Source organism: Gossypium hirsutum, chromosome A12 (assembly GCF_007990345.1).
Source record: "Gossypium hirsutum isolate 1008001.06 chromosome A12, Gossypium_hirsutum_v2.1, whole genome shotgun sequence".
Taxonomy (NCBI): domain Eukaryota; kingdom Viridiplantae; phylum Streptophyta; class Magnoliopsida; order Malvales; family Malvaceae; genus Gossypium; species Gossypium hirsutum.
The window spans coordinates 47,027,500-47,046,356 of NC_053435.1; the positions used below are offsets into that span (position 1 = coordinate 47,027,500).

The 18,857-nt window shown below is 30.9% G+C and overlaps 1 protein-coding gene across 3 annotated transcripts; it reads right to left on the minus strand.

Annotated features, from left to right (window-relative positions):
• Positions 1-2,301: 2,301 nt before the first annotated feature.
• LOC107951053 (F-box protein At3g07870) lies at positions 2,302-10,129 on the minus strand. Of its 3 annotated transcripts, none has more exons than XR_005906668.1 (3): positions 9,797-10,129; positions 6,643-7,239; positions 2,302-5,481 (listed from the first exon to the last, which is right to left on the minus strand). XR_005906668.1 is itself a non-coding variant. In XM_041084096.1 (3 exons), the coding sequence occupies exons 2-3, from the start codon at positions 3,828-3,830 to the stop codon at positions 2,549-2,551; spliced, it is 435 nt and encodes a 144-aa protein (XP_040940030.1). In that variant the 5' UTR covers positions 3,831-4,570; positions 9,797-10,102; the 3' UTR covers positions 2,302-2,548. The 3 variants fall into 3 exon arrangements, 2 of the variants coding, with proteins under 2 accessions (XP_040940030.1, XP_040940029.1); XM_041084096.1 differs by lacking the exon at positions 6,643-7,239 and having other exon boundaries at positions 2,302-2,562; positions 3,410-4,570; positions 9,797-10,102; XM_041084095.1 differs by lacking the exon at positions 6,643-7,239 and having other exon boundaries at positions 2,302-2,562; positions 3,410-5,481; positions 9,797-10,102.
• Positions 10,130-18,857: the final 8,728 nt, after the last annotated feature.

Consider the following 18,857-nt stretch of genomic DNA (forward strand, 5'->3'; position numbering starts at 1 on the left):
CCAAAATCATCAACCATTTTCAATGCATATAACAATATAAACATGAATAAGTTTCATATAATCTCTTAACACATTAACTTCTTCCATCAACAACCTTTTGTTTCTTTATCCATTAAAACTTAAAGGAAATAATCAAATTACTTCTTTAATAGCCATAGCCGAATGGTCCATCCATCCATCAAAGTTTTTTAAAAAAGAATTAGCATGGTCTAAGTAAGAACCATGATAATTAACCTAAAACAAGCTAAAATTTCACAACTTTAACACAATATACTAACCTTATTAAACATTCAAATGGCCGAAAGTTCTTTGCCCCTATTCCTTCCTTCAATTCGGCCAAGAAGACAAGAATGAAGCCCCTTTTTTTTCATCACATTTTCATTCTTTTCTTTTATTTATTAAATCCCATAACCCAATATCAATTTCAACAAATATTTTGCCCATCATCAACCCACCTTGGCCGGCCACTATAAGGAAAATTGGGCAATTTGACATGCAAGTCCACCTTTGTGTTGATATGCACTAATAAGCCCCTTTAAAATTAACCTATCATTTTTCACCATGTCTCATGTTGATCCCTATTTAATAATTCCTCATGCAATTGGCAAAATTAAGGCATGAAACTTCCACATATGCATGTACACACATAATAAACATAGAATATAACAATTAATTATCTTCATAACTCGGTTTTGTGGTCCCGAAACCACTTCCCGACTAGGGTAAATTTTGGGCTGTTACACTGACCTTGAAAATTTCATATATAACTTGAGAAATGATGATCCATTCTCGATGTGCGTCTGCACTATCACCTCCAATCCCCTAGCACCTTTGATATCGAAAGCGTCACGAGATCAACCGAAGGAAAAAATTGATACTTAATAAACAATACTCTCATTTGACTGTATCCGACGATTTTTCACCTAATTCTTCAGAAATTTTGGTAACTTTATGTTCTGGTTAAAAGCCAACCGTACCGTGTTCTCCGATAAAAAAATCATGCTGTTCTCGATGTCCGGATCTTACCGTCGTAATAAATAATAGCATTAATCTGTCCACTCATTTTTAACCAAATTATTTGTCGAGAGAAGTTCAAAATAAAAACATTATGCAAAAAACTTAATGCTTCAAATAAATATTAACATGAAAAATCAATACTAATGCTTACTTTGATACAAATAGTATCACTGCTCCAACTTATGCCTTCCTTGTGAACTTCTATTCTTCTAAACTTTTTCTAATTTTATTTCTTCGACTTATGCCACCTAAAACTAAAATATGTTACATTTATAACCCGAATCTTATTTGATTCTGAAAAAATTCTCTGAATATTGGGAGGTTGAAATTTGCAAAGAAAAAACGCTCCAAGCAGGACAAGCTATCAACAGAAGTATTAAAACCACGTTTAGCTGGAAGCGTTTTCAATGCCATCTCAGCCAAAGCGCTTCAATCGAGACACACTTCTAATTCTTTGCTAACAGTGCATCTTGCTTAGAGCGTTTTTTCTCTACAAATTTCATCCCCCACTATCCAGAGTATTTTTTCAAAATCATTTCAGATATTCCAAAGTTCTTGGGATATATTTTCAGAACCCAACTTGTCAAAAATAATGCACCAGATAAGCATTTAAAATTAGTTCTGCATCCAAATTGAATAGTTTCGATTTTTAATCGATTTGCAAAATAAAATTCGAATATATTGATTGGCGTGAATATAAATATTTTAAATATCGAACCTCGATAATTACAATTATTATGTTAAAAAATTTTAGTTTAAAACCCAAAACCCTAACCTTAAACCTTAATACACTAAAAAACCCTAAACAACTAGAAAACCTAATATAACATAGGAAAAAAACGCTTTTAGTTAAAAGTGTTTCAATGAAAATCTAGAAAAATGCTTCCAGTTAGAAATGTTTTACTGGTGACATGCAGAAAGTGCTTCCAACTAAAAACATTTTTTTTGAATTTCCCCTAAAAACATTGAAAATAGTTCCAATTGAAAGCATTTTACCTAAATCGACCTATTCCCATAAATATTTCAAAATTTAACCTATTTCCGTAATTTAAAAAAAACGACATTTTTTAAGTAAATTGATTAATAAATAGATATGATATCCCTTCATATAATATATATAATACCGACTAAAATAACCTTGATGATAAACAATATGTTATGTGCTTTATAATCAAAAAATTAATTAAATACGATGTGAAACTGTTACACCAAGTATATAGGTGTTTTCGACATCTATATGAAACGTATCATTGTCCATCCTTGGATCTACCAAACCAGAAATACTTCCAGAAATCACCCTTTATTGATCTTAAAATCTTTATTTTACAAGCACAAAGCTTCTGATAAACCAATATTTACAACAGCAACCTTTTGTACATTTATCATATAATACTGTAATATATACACAAATATATTGATAATAATTTCTCTCCTTTTCCTTTTTTGGTTTTATTTATTTATTGATCTTCATCGCCCCGTGTTCATCATCTTTTAAACTGATGAAGGTTATGCAGGTCCAGAGGCAGGTGTTTCACCAATCAAAATCTAACACACAGAGTTTTGGATTAGAATGACAAATGTCAAACCTGGTTGATACCTTCTACAGCACAAGTTTCTAGTGAACAGAACATGGTGCAGATACTATAAAAGCCCCTTACTAAAAATCTAATACATTTTGTTCCCTTTATTCAAAAAATGAACAAACTAATTTTTGTACTTACATCAAAAAAACAAATTAATCCTACTAAAAATTTCATCTATTTTTACGATTAAAAATTAATCTTTATATGTCAACATGATAAGCTATACATCACTGTTTGGTTATTCTATTAGTCATGTTAGATTCCAACAGTACTAATAGATGAAATTTTTAACAGAAAAGACTGCTGTGCTCTTTGAACTAACATAAAAAAAATTAATTTACCCTTTTCTTTTAGTAAAAAAAGCAAAATAAAATTTAACTCCTAGTAGGGAGGGAGGGACCACCATCGAAGTTTAGCATGCCACAATATTACCACAAATTCTTAAAAACATAATATGAAAATTAGCTGAAAGAATACCTTCACCAGAAACTACAGGTTTCCATGTAATGAACTAGATATATCTTTGGGGAACCCATCCTGAATGCCATTAGGATATGTTTATATATATATATGACTGAATGAATTAACCAAACTAAGCCCAAAGATGGCAACATGATAGAGAAGGAAGAAAAGGTCTCTAATCCAAGTGTTGGGTGACAAATGCTCGATGACATATAGTGTATATATACTCTATTATCTGAATAGGCAGGGAAAATGCAGCAAAAGAAGAAATTTCAAAAAAAGGCAGTCTGTTCTAATTATCTGCAAAGATGAAAAGAAAAATGTAACCAGAGTTGAAACATTTTCACCTCTATTATCTCCATCAAGCATTCGATTTCCTCCTTTGACTGAAACAAGGCTGTTTATGTATACAAGAGTTGCGAATGACTTCGGAACCCCATAAATCGGAAGATCCTTGAGTTCTTGGGTCTTAAGGTTGTAAGAAACAACCAGACCGTCAGAGCCTTCCATGAGAATCTCATCATTTTTCCAAAAAGCCAATGGCATTTCCACTTTTGTAAGAGGTCCAATTGTCAATATCTTTGTCCAGGATTCCCTCACTCCGTATTCCTTCATCACGTATATCTGAAACGATTTTTCAATCGCCTTTCTCGGATAGATTACTAGAGCAATGCGTCCATTCCACACAAAAAGGCTCCTGCACATTGCATAATCATACAAGGAGAGGGCACTTGGCATTGGTATTACTTGGAACTCTTCATTTCCCATGTGGAATGAAAGGATGACCTCATTTCTGTTATCATCAATAGCATACCAATGAAACGCTCCATTGAAGTATGTCTCGAAACATGGAGAATACCAGACATGAGCAGGGACCTTAACATTGAGTTCTTTCCAAGAACCAGTTGCCAAAGAGTATACTTCTACCCTGGAATGGTGGGGTAAGCCACTCCCGCTTCGCTCCTCCCAGTACGAAACAATCCTAACAACTTTGCAGTGATGAGTTCTAGCATCATAACCAAATCCCAATGCACTGGTTTGCGGGATCAAGTTTGAGATTGACGAATAACAAGGGAGACAAGATTCGGGAGGACCATGGACTCCCTAGTTGCAGGGTACATAGAACTATATCTCTGACGATAGCAATATCGCATATTAGCATGGTTCCTTCTTATACAGAGACAAATCCACATCTAAATTTATGAAAGAAAAACCACTGCTGCAGACCAACGACAACATGTTTTCTCTCTCTCCTAAGCATGTCAGCAGGCAGCGCTTGAGAAGGACGCATACATTGTTGTTGCAGTTGTACTTAAGGTGCAATTCAATGAATTTAGGATTACTAATGAGAGCGTACCAGTATTTGCAAACACACTTACACCGCATCAAAGATTCTACTGGCAACCGTAAGAGGATTTCGAGGAACAATTCTCTTGGCAGATCACCAATGACCTCCATACTAAACTTTTATTCTTCTCCCTTCCTACAGTAAATAGATAACCCACACCCTGCATATGAACATAATCATCAAAAACCAATGTTTATACAGTTGCCGAAAAACCTGATTTTTCAAGAACAATATACCTGCATCAGTAACCATCTGCCATAACAATCCTTGGGAGAATTTTAATATATGGTTTAGGATAAGAATAGTAATACTTTTTAGGCAGGAATCTTACCAAACTCAAGTTATTACCATCAATTTTGAAACTGATTATCTTGTTAGATCTTTTACCTTGATGGCTGAGCTTTGTTCCAATTGCCTTCTCTAGGGGTTGAGGCATATACTTTAAGCATAGATTCCTAAGAAATCTTGACTCATCATATTCTTTTCTTTCTTTCAAAAGGCATTTTAATGAGCATTTCAAACAATCCAGATGCTAGACTTTTGCTATTGCTAAAGTTGATTCAGGGTTGTAATTCAAGTTTCCAATGGATGCCTAAAGTTGATACAGTTGCCGAAAACCCTGATTTTTCAAGAACAACATACCTGCATCAGTAACCATCTGCCATAACAATCCTTGGGAGAATTTTAATATATGGTTTAGGATAAGAATAGTAATACTTTTTAGGCAGGAATCTTACCAAACTCAAGTTATTACCATCAATTTTGAAACTGATTATCTTGTTAGATCTTTTACCTTGATTGCTGAGTTTTGTTCCAACTGCCTTCTCTAGGGGTTGAGGCATATACTTTAAGCATAGAATCCTAAGAAATCTTGACTCGTCATATTCTTTTCTTTCTTTCAAAAGGCATTTTAATGAGCATTTCAAACAATCCAGGTGCTAGACTTTTGCTATTGCTAAAGTTGATTCAGGGTTGTAATTCAAGTTTCCAATGGATGCCTAAACCATATCAGGCAAAATCCGTGCATGCGTGTAGTGCCTCGTGTTTTTCTTTTTCTTTCTTTCATGTTAGCTGTGTAAACATAAACAAAACATAAATTATTAAATGTGATAAAATCCTAAACACAAATAGATACATATATATATTAAACTAGTCATTGTACTGTTTCCATATCTATTAAATGTGTTGTGCTCAAGTCTAGTTCTCATAGTCAAAAGTTGCCGGTTCAAACCTCATGCATGCATATTAGGACCCTTGCATTATTATTTTCCTTGGCACTGCCTGAGCAAGAAATCATCTTGCACTTATTTTCCTTGCACTTATTTTCCTTGCATTATTATTTGTTTGACATGTTCTTCTCATGTAAAAGTAATATGGAGACCCATATACTAAGAGTCATATTGCATTTTATCCTCTATACTAAAAAAATGAGTAAATTAGCCCCTTTACATTAGATCAAAGAGTAAATTGATCCTTCTATTAAAAGATTTATCTATTTCACCTGTTAAAAAACTGTAATGTATACGTTCACATGACATACAGGTGGCACGGCACATGCCAATGTCTGGTTATTTTATTAGGCATATCAATTTTTAACAGTACAAATAGATGAAATTTTTAATAAAATAGACTAATTTTCTCTTTAATTTAATGTATAGGAATTAATTTGTCCATTTTTTTAATATAAGGAGTAAAATACAATTTAACTCTTAGTACAGGGACCTCTATGGTACTTTTACTGTTCCTCTCAATGTTTACACTTCATTCTTTACCATTGCTTGAATATCATATTATAAATAGGGTTTATTTTTTAAATGGGAAGCACATCATCAAAAAAAATTAAATAGATCTAGATAACTTCATTTCTAGTGATGTACTATCATCTGGTTCATTACAAATGCATCAAACATAAATCATATAAATATACCAATAACAAGGTTGAAGGCTCAATGAGATAGTGCTTTACAATTCATGTCACAAGAGCAAAAATATCTACGTTACTTAGATTTGGAGTCTTAAAAACACATTAAGATATAGGCACTTTGGTCAGCTACGGTAGCTGAAAATCTATGTTTAATACTCAACTTCATTAGGTAATTAAGCTTATGCAAAAATGTAAGTTCTATTCAGTCCCTTTAACAAAGCAAGTTAGATTGATTTCAATACCGAATCCGTTCAACGCACAACCAAGCTAAGAAATAGAAGAAACCAGAGGCTCTTAACCAAATTTACCTGCATTATCTCCTTCAAGCTTTTGATTCCCTCTGACTGAAACAAGGCTATCCATAAAAACGAAAACTGTGCGAACTCATGAACTTGAAGGTTGTTATATTTTTGCATGCTAAGACTACCGTCTCCGAAATTTTATCATTTCCCCAAATATCAATGGAAGTTCAACAAACTCCAGAAGTCCTTAACTTCTCAAATGGATAGATTATATATCCAAATGTTTCATGTTCACTCACGCTTAAGACATGCTAAAAGTACTCAAATTGCTTTCCTTCCTCTTTTTTCTTTGGAATAATAAAAAAGGAAAAAATGTATTTATCATAATATGCCAAATAGCCATGGTTATTATAGATAAATATGTAAATCGGACTATTACGGGCTTCTCCATTTTTGTTTTTTGACTATCAGTCATGCTAATGTTCACTCAAGGCTTAGCCTGCCGAATTTTATTATAAAGCGGCAATTCCAGTGTTTCTAAAGGCTCTGGAAATCGGCAAGAATAACTATGAAAAGCGGTTCTCAGCGATGGATAGGATTATAAATCGCTGAGTCGGTTGTTTCTGCTAGCAAAATCGGGGTTCCAGAGATTAGCCTGAAGAACTAAAAAAAATGGTTTGAAAAACTGAGTTTTCATCAAATTACAACTTAACATTCAGAAACGCATCATCATAAAGCATATATATATATAAAGTCAAGTATTTTTAACTGCATTCATCTCAATGACATATTGACAACAATTATCATAGAACTTCTATATGATCAATATACTGACCATCCCATAAAAAATTTTCCATGAGCCCCTAAAAATAACAGACACAACATTCATGATTGAACGACTAATGTAAAATTATGTATATTTTGTGTAAAATAGAGTCGGACAATGAGAATGGAAAACAAAGTACAGTAATGTAAGTAAAGAATCCTGATTCCCTGATTCCAAATACTGATAATCCGACTCAGTTCCCAAATTGTTTTCATCAAAATTTTGAGTTGATCCTCCAAAACATAATACACTCCTCTAACCTATGCTCTACTGCTAACTATCCCAAATTAACCATAACAATCTATCATAGTTAACCCCCTTTGTCAATATCAACCTAACTAGGTAATAGAATCCACGTCCCTGTTAGTACCAAAAAGGATGTCATTATCATCTCATTTCAATCTATGTTCCCAACAATACCAGTTAATATCAGTATATGACGATCCATTTTTTTATTTTTAAGATTTTGATCAATTAGTACAAGAGATTTTGGTTTTATTAATTTTGGAAAAGATCACTAATTTTGATTTTTTTTAACTCATTTTTTTTCATAACCATATTTAAAAATAGGTTCATTAGATTAGACCATTAACCTTAACTAATAATAATTTACTATATTTTAAATATTTATTTTATTTTAAAAAAAATGGATAGTAAATGGTTAAATATAATTAAGTTAATAGAAGTATACTTGTCTACCTATGTAGAAAAGTTTAAAATTTGATACACTAGAGGTGAATTTTCTTTTTACAAGCAAAGTTGAAATACTACCACGTGTTCTCAGCTTCTTAATTGTAATAACCGAATTTTAAAGGATAATCAAAATAATTAGACGGAAATTTAAGGGGTAACCGAAATAACCAAATCGAATTTCATCGGTTCAGTTTATCGATTTTGAGGTTTTTTACCTTTTAAATTTTTTAAAAATTTAAATTATTATGCATTATATAAATTAAAGTTTATAAATTATAAAATTGAAATTATAAATTATTAATTTGAGCTTGAATTTTATTTTTTATGTTTTTATGTTTGGGTTTTTTAGGTTGGGTACTTGGGCTGGATTTTATTTTACAATGGGCGGGTATAATTATAAAAATATTTTTTAATATTTAAAAAAATTGATTTATTCAATTTAGATTGTCAAAACCAAAAACAACCAAATTATCCATTTAAATTGAAATATGTAACTGACTAGACTGAAAATCGACTTAACTAAATTTTTTTGATTTATTCGGTATAATCGATTTAACTAATATTTTGCGGACTCTTACGCGTTCCCCCTAAAGAAGTATGTGTAATAACATGAGAAAAATTCTTTTCTCATTTATTACATTTGTATTACAATAATTAGACATAAAAAAATAATTAATACAATTTTAAACTTAAAATTAGAGAGATAAGCAGACGCTTTTGTTAAAAAAAAAAACCTCTTCAAAATAAGTAAAAAAGTTTTCTATCTTTGCTAAAACTAAATCATAAAAATAACTAAATATTACCGATTGAATTAATTTATTGTTCATTCATATATCAAAACATGCTTAATATTATAAATAATATTTATCAAACTAGCATAATTGATATGCTAAGAATTACTTGCATTAGTGCACTTTGTTATTTTCATAAAAACTTTTAATAAATATATTTATTCAGTTACAATGCTAGTGTACAAAAATCTAATTTTATCTTGAACTCCCATACTCAGTTATAAAATTTTCCTAATATTCATATCCAAGAATATGACAAGTAAACAAACATACTTCAAAAAATAATAACAAAATAAAAAGAATGTCGGAATAAAATAGCATCCATCAATTTCAAACTACGTTTTCTAATAAAATTCAAGGAATTGGTTGAAAAATTCCAAAATTCTGATCTTATCAAATAAGCAACTCATAAAGCAAAGCGCGCTAAGAAAAAAGAGCCAATAAAGTTAAGCTACATGAAATAATTTCCCACTTAATTATTTTAATATCTCTTTGTCGTATTATTGCTCCATAAGCTTCCGCATCATGACACGTGTTACTACCATCATCATATTTTCCTATTATTTACCAACAGATTTTAATAAAATAAATAAACATATAAATCCTACTTTTGTCCTAATACGTCCTATTCACCAAACCGCCTTCATGTAAATTCACCAAAACACCCTCGACAGCATCTCAAATTTTCAATATCATCCCTTTCCAACTTTATGCCCACTTTATTGCTAATTTTTTCCCCAATAATGCTATTCTTCTGTTTTTTTTCCCTTATTTTTGCAATAAATAGAAAGCTTTATTTTTCATACAAAAATTTATTCAAGCAATAGGCTTTCAAGTATAGAAATATTGATGAAGAAAACTTGGATAATCAATAAATTTGTAGAAAAATTAAAAGTTAATGAAATTATACCTTAAAATTTGCTCTCCAACAGCACAAAGAATACTGGGTTTCAAGGATATAGTGAGAAAAAGCTGTAGAAGCCAAGAAAAGGAACTTATTTGATTCACTTTGGTTCAAGCTTTTACATACTAAAGGAAAAGAAGATAAGGAAAGAAAGGGAATTGGTTGAAGGAAAAGAAGATGAAATCAAATGGAAAATATAAGGGGAAATGAGGGACGATGGATATCGGACATGGTTTTGGGGTTGTAGGTTTGTCAGCACATCATTATCCCAATATATCCATGGAAATTAAAGGACAATGCTATCCATAATTGCCTATTGAAAATGAAAGGATTTATGATTTGAGATATAATATAAATTTTATCGGCTATATTTATCTCTTTTTTTTTTTATCAATAAGAATTCAAATAATGCAAATCATTTGTTGTTGAATTATAAATTGATTACTTTAAATCTTAAAATAAATAATAATAAACCTATTACTTCAATGTAAGTATAATAATAGATAAGGATTTTCGGGTACATGTATGTAGAAAAGTTTTCAATCTTCTACCAGATTCTTCTACCGGTAGATACTCCGGAATTATTATTTGTATAAGGACTGTTACACTATGTATGGAAATGAAAAAGGTGACGGCAATGCAATCACTGAAATTTGTTTTTTTCCGAGACTAGTTACGTTTAATAATTTTCTTTCTTACGAGTATAAATATGATATATATAAGTATTAAAAATTTTATCACGTGGGTGTGCTCGAGAATATTATAGATGTATGTTTTAAAACAATATATATTAAATAATAAAATATATAATTTAAAATTAACTAATTATAATAACACATAAAATTAATACGGTATTAAAAAAATTAGATTAATTTATAAGTAAAACGAAATTTAAATATATAAATATATTAAACTAATAATACTAAATGCACTATAATTGTTATTGGCATAAGCTTTTAAGGTATATTAACATAAAAATGTATAAGAATTAGTGTTATTATGATGAATGTAATAAATTATGCATATTAAAATATAAAATATATTAAAATGAATAATAGTATATATATAGGATTAAAGAATTTAAGTGGTCCTTGTATTATAAGAATTAGATCAAATTAGTCATTCTATTATTAAATAAATTAATTTAATTTTTATATTATTAAAAAAATCAAATAAATCCAAATTGTAATATTGTTAACGTTTGCTGTCTAAAACATATCTTGAAAATTATTTGTTTTTAATTCCAAACAAAAGATTTCATTTATAAAATCATAAAAGCTTTAAAAATCTTAACTATATTAAACATTAAATGATATTTTTTAAACAATAAATGTTAATTTCATTCCAATTAAGCCTTATTTGGTTCTTTTTAACAGTACAATGATTAAATTGATTCATTTAATAATAGATGAACTAATTTGATAATGCCCTTATAATAGAGGGACCTCTCAAGTACATTCACCAATATATACATATATCATATGTACATATCATATCATATCATAATATATCATATATATTGTATATCTAAATGTGTTTACACTATAAAAATTTGATATGCGACAAAGGAAGTAATAAAGCATTTATAGAAGGAGAAATTGTAACATAAACCCTTTTAGAAAACTGATTTAGTTGAAATGATAGGAAACTGTAAATCTTTCAAAAAAAAATTGTAATAAAATTAGAATAAGCCGCACACACCGCCAAAAACAAATACTCCACTAACTTACTTGTTTTCTACTCTTAGTGTAAACAACTACACATCAAACAATAACTTGATATAATATCTGCCAGGCGGTTTGTTACAAAAGCACATCCAGACATTATTGATTGATTATGATGGTTAATACAGTGAATGGTACAAAAGGCATACTATACCGATTTGTAAGATATGTAGCATCAAAACTGACAACATTTCCAAAATATTGGTATGCCATTCTCGATCTCGCATACACTCAAAAACAATTTCCCATGTGACCACTTTTCATCAACTTGAATTGCATAAATGAAACCAGGATCTTTTGTCTGACATTCTTTGAAATACTTATACAACCTTTGTGCATCCCTTTTTTTAAGAAGCTTCTTTCTTTTATTTCCTAAATAATTTGTGATATTAGTCGACGTACAACCAATATTGTAATGGCTGCTACATTCTTGACTTAAAACTAATACAATTTTTTGAGTTGATACACCAACTTCATTCAATGTATTGATCAAATTCTTTTTGGTTGTTGTTATTTTTTCTGCCCACGAAGAAAACTTGCACTTATAGGTGTAAGAAGTTTGCCATTGTATTTATCTACAAACTTACTTACAATCTGCTTGCCTTCAACTTTCTTCAAACCATCATCTCTTTGCAACCAATTCTTGTTTCTTAACATTTCATACATTTTGCATCACTTTTTTTACAATCTTTTTATCGATCCTTCTCTAGAACAAGTGTAATCTACACCAATTAAAGATTTATTAATGCGAGACAAACGAGTGTGATTCTTTCGTATACTAAAACTAGTTCATATTGAATATACCTTATAACATGTCTCGGCATCTTCCAGGTCATCAAATTGCATTCGTTTGCATGGTTCTAATGATAATGATCCACCACAGGCACAAAATTTTTGAGTTAGCTTCCCATTAATGTCTTCAGTTGAATTAAAATCAATCTCATCTTGTTGTTCAATCCCAATTTTTGTTTCTTCTTCAAGGGAATTGTTATCAATAATAATCTCACCTCCTCTGAATGACCGCTTGCCATAACTCTATATTTTTTATGTGATCAATTACTAATATAAGATTGAAAATAAAATATATACAACACATATTGATAATTCAAATAAAAATTATGTATAAAAATATTATTAATACATATTCAACTACTATTGGTGATTGAGTGGTGTATAAAAATATTATTAGTACATAAAAATCTATTTTATTTGTAATTGTAATATGAATTGATTTTAAAAGTTACTACTCTTCTTTTTACCATAATTTCCCAAACTAAAATTTTTGAACTCTCCTACAAAGCTAAACTAAGCTCAAGGTGGAAATATAGACTATAAACCTTTAATTGATTATTATATAAATATATTTTAGAATAAGAATTTCCAAATATTAATTTTTTATAAAATATAGTTAAAAAATCATCCGAAAATAATGAATAGAAAATTAAAAGTTCCTATATTACCATGTCTTCAAAATAATGAGAGGAGTGAAATACTACTAAACAATGAGATATTAAACTAGGTATAAACTTCAAAAAGAAAAAAAGAAAAAGAAAAAACATATATTAGTGTTCTCCTTTTCTTCGCATGAAATTCTAGAGAAAATTCTATTAAAAGGGACATTTGAATCTCAAAACAATTCAAAACAAAAAAAAAGGAATGCATGCTTTCAGTAGTGTATAAATCATATATCAAGAACATCATAATATGGAAAGATATTAAAGCTATGGATCAATAGTATAAAAATAGAATTGTACCTTTTTAGAATTGAAATTTGACTGGTGATGATTTTTCCAATAAACCTTAAGAGAGTTGTTCAATGTTCCTTTTTTATTAATTCAAAACTTTTATGTGCGTAAAAATTAATGGCATTACTTTATTTCATTGGTGCCTAAAAACATAATTTATTTCTAATTTTTTTATTAATCAGAATATACTCTCACTTTTCTTCGAGAAAATAAATTAAAGTTTTAAATATTTTATTTATATTAATAAATGATAAGTATAGATAATTGAGTTTTAGCTCGACTGATATCATTATTATTACAGCTTGAAGGATGTGAATTCGAATGCGTATTATCTCTACTTCAAGGATTGGGGGATTATGCTTTATTTAGGCATTTAATAATATATATAATGTTATTATGAAATTTTAGCTAAATGAATTTAAAATTAAAATTAAATTATCATGAAAGGCTATAGGATATATGACATAATTTAAGACTTAATAAAAGAATGTAAAATAATTAAACATATGTTCATGGTGCCATAAAAAATATATGAACATGACAAATATCATGTGTTAAGATTTACATAACGCAATACAATTTGAATATATATGTTTTTTTTTTCTATAAATTTGAATCTGTATAACAAATTATGTAAAAATATGAAAGTCATGTAAGTATTACAAACATGCACAATATGCCAAAATATATATACAACTAACTTTCAAACATGCGAAAATTATATATATATATATTAAAAAACAATATATAAATAATAAAGTTATTTCAAAAATGGTGTCTTGCCCTAGTTTGCTCTGCGAGATTTATAGGGTGTAAGGTTCTCATGTTTATGTGCATGGGTATTTCTACTCTTTGTGCAAGGTTTGTCTTTGTTTTAGTTTTGCTTTTCTTTATGCAAGATTTTTTTTTGTTTTGATTCTATAAGGTTTGCTGATATGGATGTGGAGTTTCATAACTTGTCTTTACAAGAAAAGGAGGATAGGGAGTTATAGATGTTGGTGTAATTATTGTTACAAAGAGAGGAAGAGAAAAGGAGAGAAGAAAAACAAATTTAGAAAATAATAGAAAAGACTGTCTCTTCACCTTCACACACACACAACCTTTTTATTTAAAAAAGGTTTTACAACTGCCTAACACTAGAGTATAAAAAAAATGTAAAACATAAACTCAAAGAAAACTTACAGCAGAAAAAAAAAACTAAACTTGAAACAATAACGCGTTAAGTATCCCGCCTGGGGAGTATGTTCGCAAGAATGAAACTCAATGGAATTGACGGGGGCCCGCACAAGCGGTGGAGCATGTGATTTAATTCGATGCAAAGCGAAGAACCTTACCAGGGCTTGACATGCCGCGAATCCTCTTGAAAGAGAGGGGTGCCTTCGGGAACGCGGACACAGGTGGTGCACATCACTGTAGCTGAGGCATCCTAACAGACCGATAGACTTGAACCTTGTTCCTATATGACCCGATCAATTCGATCAGGCACTCACCATCTATTTTCATTGTTCAACTCTTTGACAACACGAAAAATCCATTGTTCAACTCTTTGACAACATGAAAAAACCAAAAGCTCTGCCCTCCCTCTCTATCTATCCATGGGATGGAAGGGCGGAGGCCTTTGGTGTCCCCTCCAGTCAAGAATTGGGGCCTCATAATCACTAGCCAATATGCTTTTCCTTTTCTCGCACGCCTTTCTTCGTTCATGGTTCGATATTCTGGTGTCCTAGGCGTAGAGGAACAACACCAATCCATCCCGAACTTGGTGGTTAAACTCTACTGCATTGACGATACTGTAGGAGAGGTCCTGCGGCAAAATAGCTCGACGCCAGGATGATAAAAAGCTTAACACCTCTCATTCTTATTACTTTTTCAATATGAAAAAGTGATAAGAATGAAAAATGAAAAGGTTCTTATTCAAAACCCAATTATGAAATCCCCTCTCTCCCACTTCACACATCAGAACGCACAATTCTTATAGAGAGAAAGGCACTTTCACATCTTCTTAACTCGAAATGGATGAGGAGAGGAAATGTTCCTTTTTTTTAAGGTACTCTTGGGAACAGATCCAGTGGAGACGAGGTGGGGCCTGTAGCTCAGAGGATTAGAGCATGTGGCTACGAACCACGGTGTCGGGGGTTCCAATCCTTCCTCGCCCACAACCAGCCCAAAAGGGAAGGACCTTTCCCTCTGGGGGTAGGAAAATCATGATCGGGATAGTGGACCCAAAGCTATGGAACTTGGGCGTGGGTCTTTTGCCGAAATGGAGTGGCCTTTTATTTATTATTTATCGTATATTTACTTTTCTATTTTATATTTATATATAGTATTACCAGCCAAAACAAAATAAAATAAGCATATTTTTTTTTGTTTTACGCCCCGTAACTCTTCTTCAGCCAGGCTTGGGCAGAATAGCAGAGCAAGGACAAGTATTAGTAGCATAGAAAAAATGCGCTCCTCGTCATTAAATTAATGTGTTTGCTCGCGGTAATTATGGCCTCTTAAGAGAATCGATGACTGCATCTTTGAGGCATTTGCTAGTACTAGTACATCTGAGAATTCTTAATTGGCTGGTTGTAAATACCCGGGACTATGGAACAAAGGATTATCTCGGACACCTACATCGAGGTATTGACGGTGATTCTCAAATATCGCAGAATAGAATATGATACGATGAGATAGAATGCAATAGAAACAAAGACACAGGGAACGGGTTACCTGCTCTTAACGGTCAAAGCGAACCCTTTCATTCTGACATTCTGAATTCTTTAATTCAGAATGAATCAAATCTCCTCAAGTAGGATTCGAACCTACGACCAGTCAGTTAACAGCCGACCGATCTACCGCTGAGCTACTGAGGAACAACAGGAGATTAGATCTCATAGAGTTTAATTATCGTTCTCAACCCATGACCAATATGAACTCGAAGTTTCCTTCGTAACCCCCGGAACTTCTTCATAGTGGCTCCGTTCCATGCCTCATTTCATAGGGAACCTCAAAGTGGCTCTATTTCATTATATTCCATCCAGACCCCAATTCCATTTTTATATTGTCATTTACATGACATAAGAGATGTCGGTTCTAGTCTATCTTTTTCTATTTCTATATATGTATATGGAAAGTTCAAAAATCATCATATAATAATCCAGAAATAGAAAAGAAAAAAGGGAGGTTAATGATGATTTTAAAATCTTTTATACCAGGGAATCTAATATCCTTATACATGACGATAATCAATTCGGTCGTTATGGTCGGACAAAATATTTAATATTTAATTTTTTTAATTTTAATTAAATATTAAATTTTATTATTATTCGAATTGATATTCGAATTATATAATAATTTTTTAATATTCTAAAAAAAATAAATAAAAAAATAAAAATCTATAAATTTAATATTAATATATAAATTGCATAAAATTAAAATAAAATAAAGTAGGAAATTACTAAAAAATGAATGCATAAACTAAATACAATAATAGATAAAACGAGATGCGACTTCCCCCTAGATATTTTACACTTTCTCTCACAAAAAAACTTGTAATGCCTACTCCATTTGTAATTCCATCGATTACTCGCCTATCAAAAACATGAGTTAGTTCGGCCAATCCTCTTATATCTTTTGTTAAGGATATTGAATAAAACATATCTATGTAACCACGATTATATGGCGAATCATATATCAAATATATCATTTTATCCAATAAAATTCTTTTAGGACCCCTTTTCACAAATGAATTTAGTAAGTTTAAATTTTGTACAGATGAATAAAAAGGTTTATATAAAAGGAATGCTGTAAATATTCCGGAACAAGCTATACTCACTGAAAAAGTTGCATTTTTAAAAAATTGATACGAATCCTCAAAATCATTTGAATTTTGATGTAAAAGATTTATAGATGGAGTTAATAATTTTGATAATATATCCAAATGCATTCCTTCTTGATTAAAAGGAATTGCTATAGCTCCAACAAATAAAGTAAATAGAAGCAATATAAGCATAGGAAATAGCATAGTATTATCTGATTCATGAGGATAAGAAAAAGCCTTCTTGTAGCCAAAATTCGTAATAGTAATAAGAGCTTCTTGTTTTCCACCAATTGTATATGGCTGCTCGTTGTTATTCATTGTTAATGTTAATAAAGGAAATAAACGAAAATTTCTGTTAATTATTTTTTGCTCTTCTTTACCCCATAGTTTTATTGAATAGAAAGAGCTACTTTTTTGCCACTATATTTTTGAAAATGAACGTTTAAATGTCCTTCAAAAGTAAGTAAATAGATCCGAAACATATAAAATGCTACCGGATAGTTACTACTGAAGGCCTAAAATAACTGGCACACAAAACATATATTTGATCTCCAATATCAAAATCAAAATACATCAACACTCCACCTTGAGGCTGATATTGGACATACCAAGCCCATGCTTGAGAAAAGAAATTTTATTCCTTGAAAGAGACATTGTCATCAAATCAACAACTTGCATCTCAAAAAAAAAAATTTCCATTTGGATTAGCAAATTTTTCTCAACCTCATGAATAGCATGAAACTTCACATTGATGTGCTTTGTTCTACCATGCTTATCTGGATTTTTAGTAATGGAAATAGATGACTTATTGTCACACAAAAGAATAGTGACACTTTCTTGCTCAAAACCAAGACCAGAAAGCAAATTTCTCAAACAAATTGTTTGGTTTGCAGCAGCAACGTCAATATATTCTACTTTTGCATTTGATTGAGCCACAACTTGTTGCTTCTTGGAACTCCAACAGATTGCACTTGAGCCAAGGTTAAAAACATACCTCAGATGTACTCTTCATGTTATCCAAACTCCCTACTCGATCACCGTCAGAAAACCTAGTCAGCTTCACACTTCTTACTTTTAAACAATTCAACCCTTCACTTGTTGTACCCTTCACATACTTGAGAACCCTCTTGGCAACTCCCAAATGAACATTAGTAGGTGAACTCATAAACCTTGATAACTTCGTAGTCAAGTAAAGTAAGCTTCTAACTATGATTTTGTAAATAGAAGGATCACAAGGTTTCTCACCATCATTCTCTGACAACTTTAAGTTTAGAGGCATTGGTGAGTTAACTCATTTGCAAAATTCTAGCTTAAATTTCCTTATGACATCCAAGGCATACTTTTGTTGTGAAATGAAGATACCAGCCATCCTTTGATTAATTTCCATCCCAAGAAAGTAGCTTATCAAGCCAAGATTAGACGTATCGAATTCTTTTTTGCATACTTAATTTGAATTCTGAAAGATCTTCATCATTACTTCCTATCACCAACAAACCATTAACGTAAAGAGAAACAACAAACAAGTCAACATTCATACCTTTCTTAAGATGTAAAGTAGCTTCATTAATGCTCATTTGAAAACCAAACTTCTGCAAATAAGAATAAATTCTGCAATACCATGCCTTTGGTGCCTGTTTTAGGCTATAAAGAGCCTTTTTAAGCTTGTACACTTGATGTTCCTTTCCAAAAACCACAAAACCTTTAGGTTGACATAGATATCTTCTTCAAGCTCTCTACTAAAGAAGGTTGATTTTACATCCAAATGAAAAACATTCCAGCCTAATTGACCTACA

Excerpts from the sequence above, each read along its gene's own strand:
- LOC107951053 (XM_041084096.1), bottom strand. The coding sequence starts at position 3,830 with ATGGGAAATGAAGAGTTCCAAGTAATACCAATGCCAAGTGCCCTCTCC.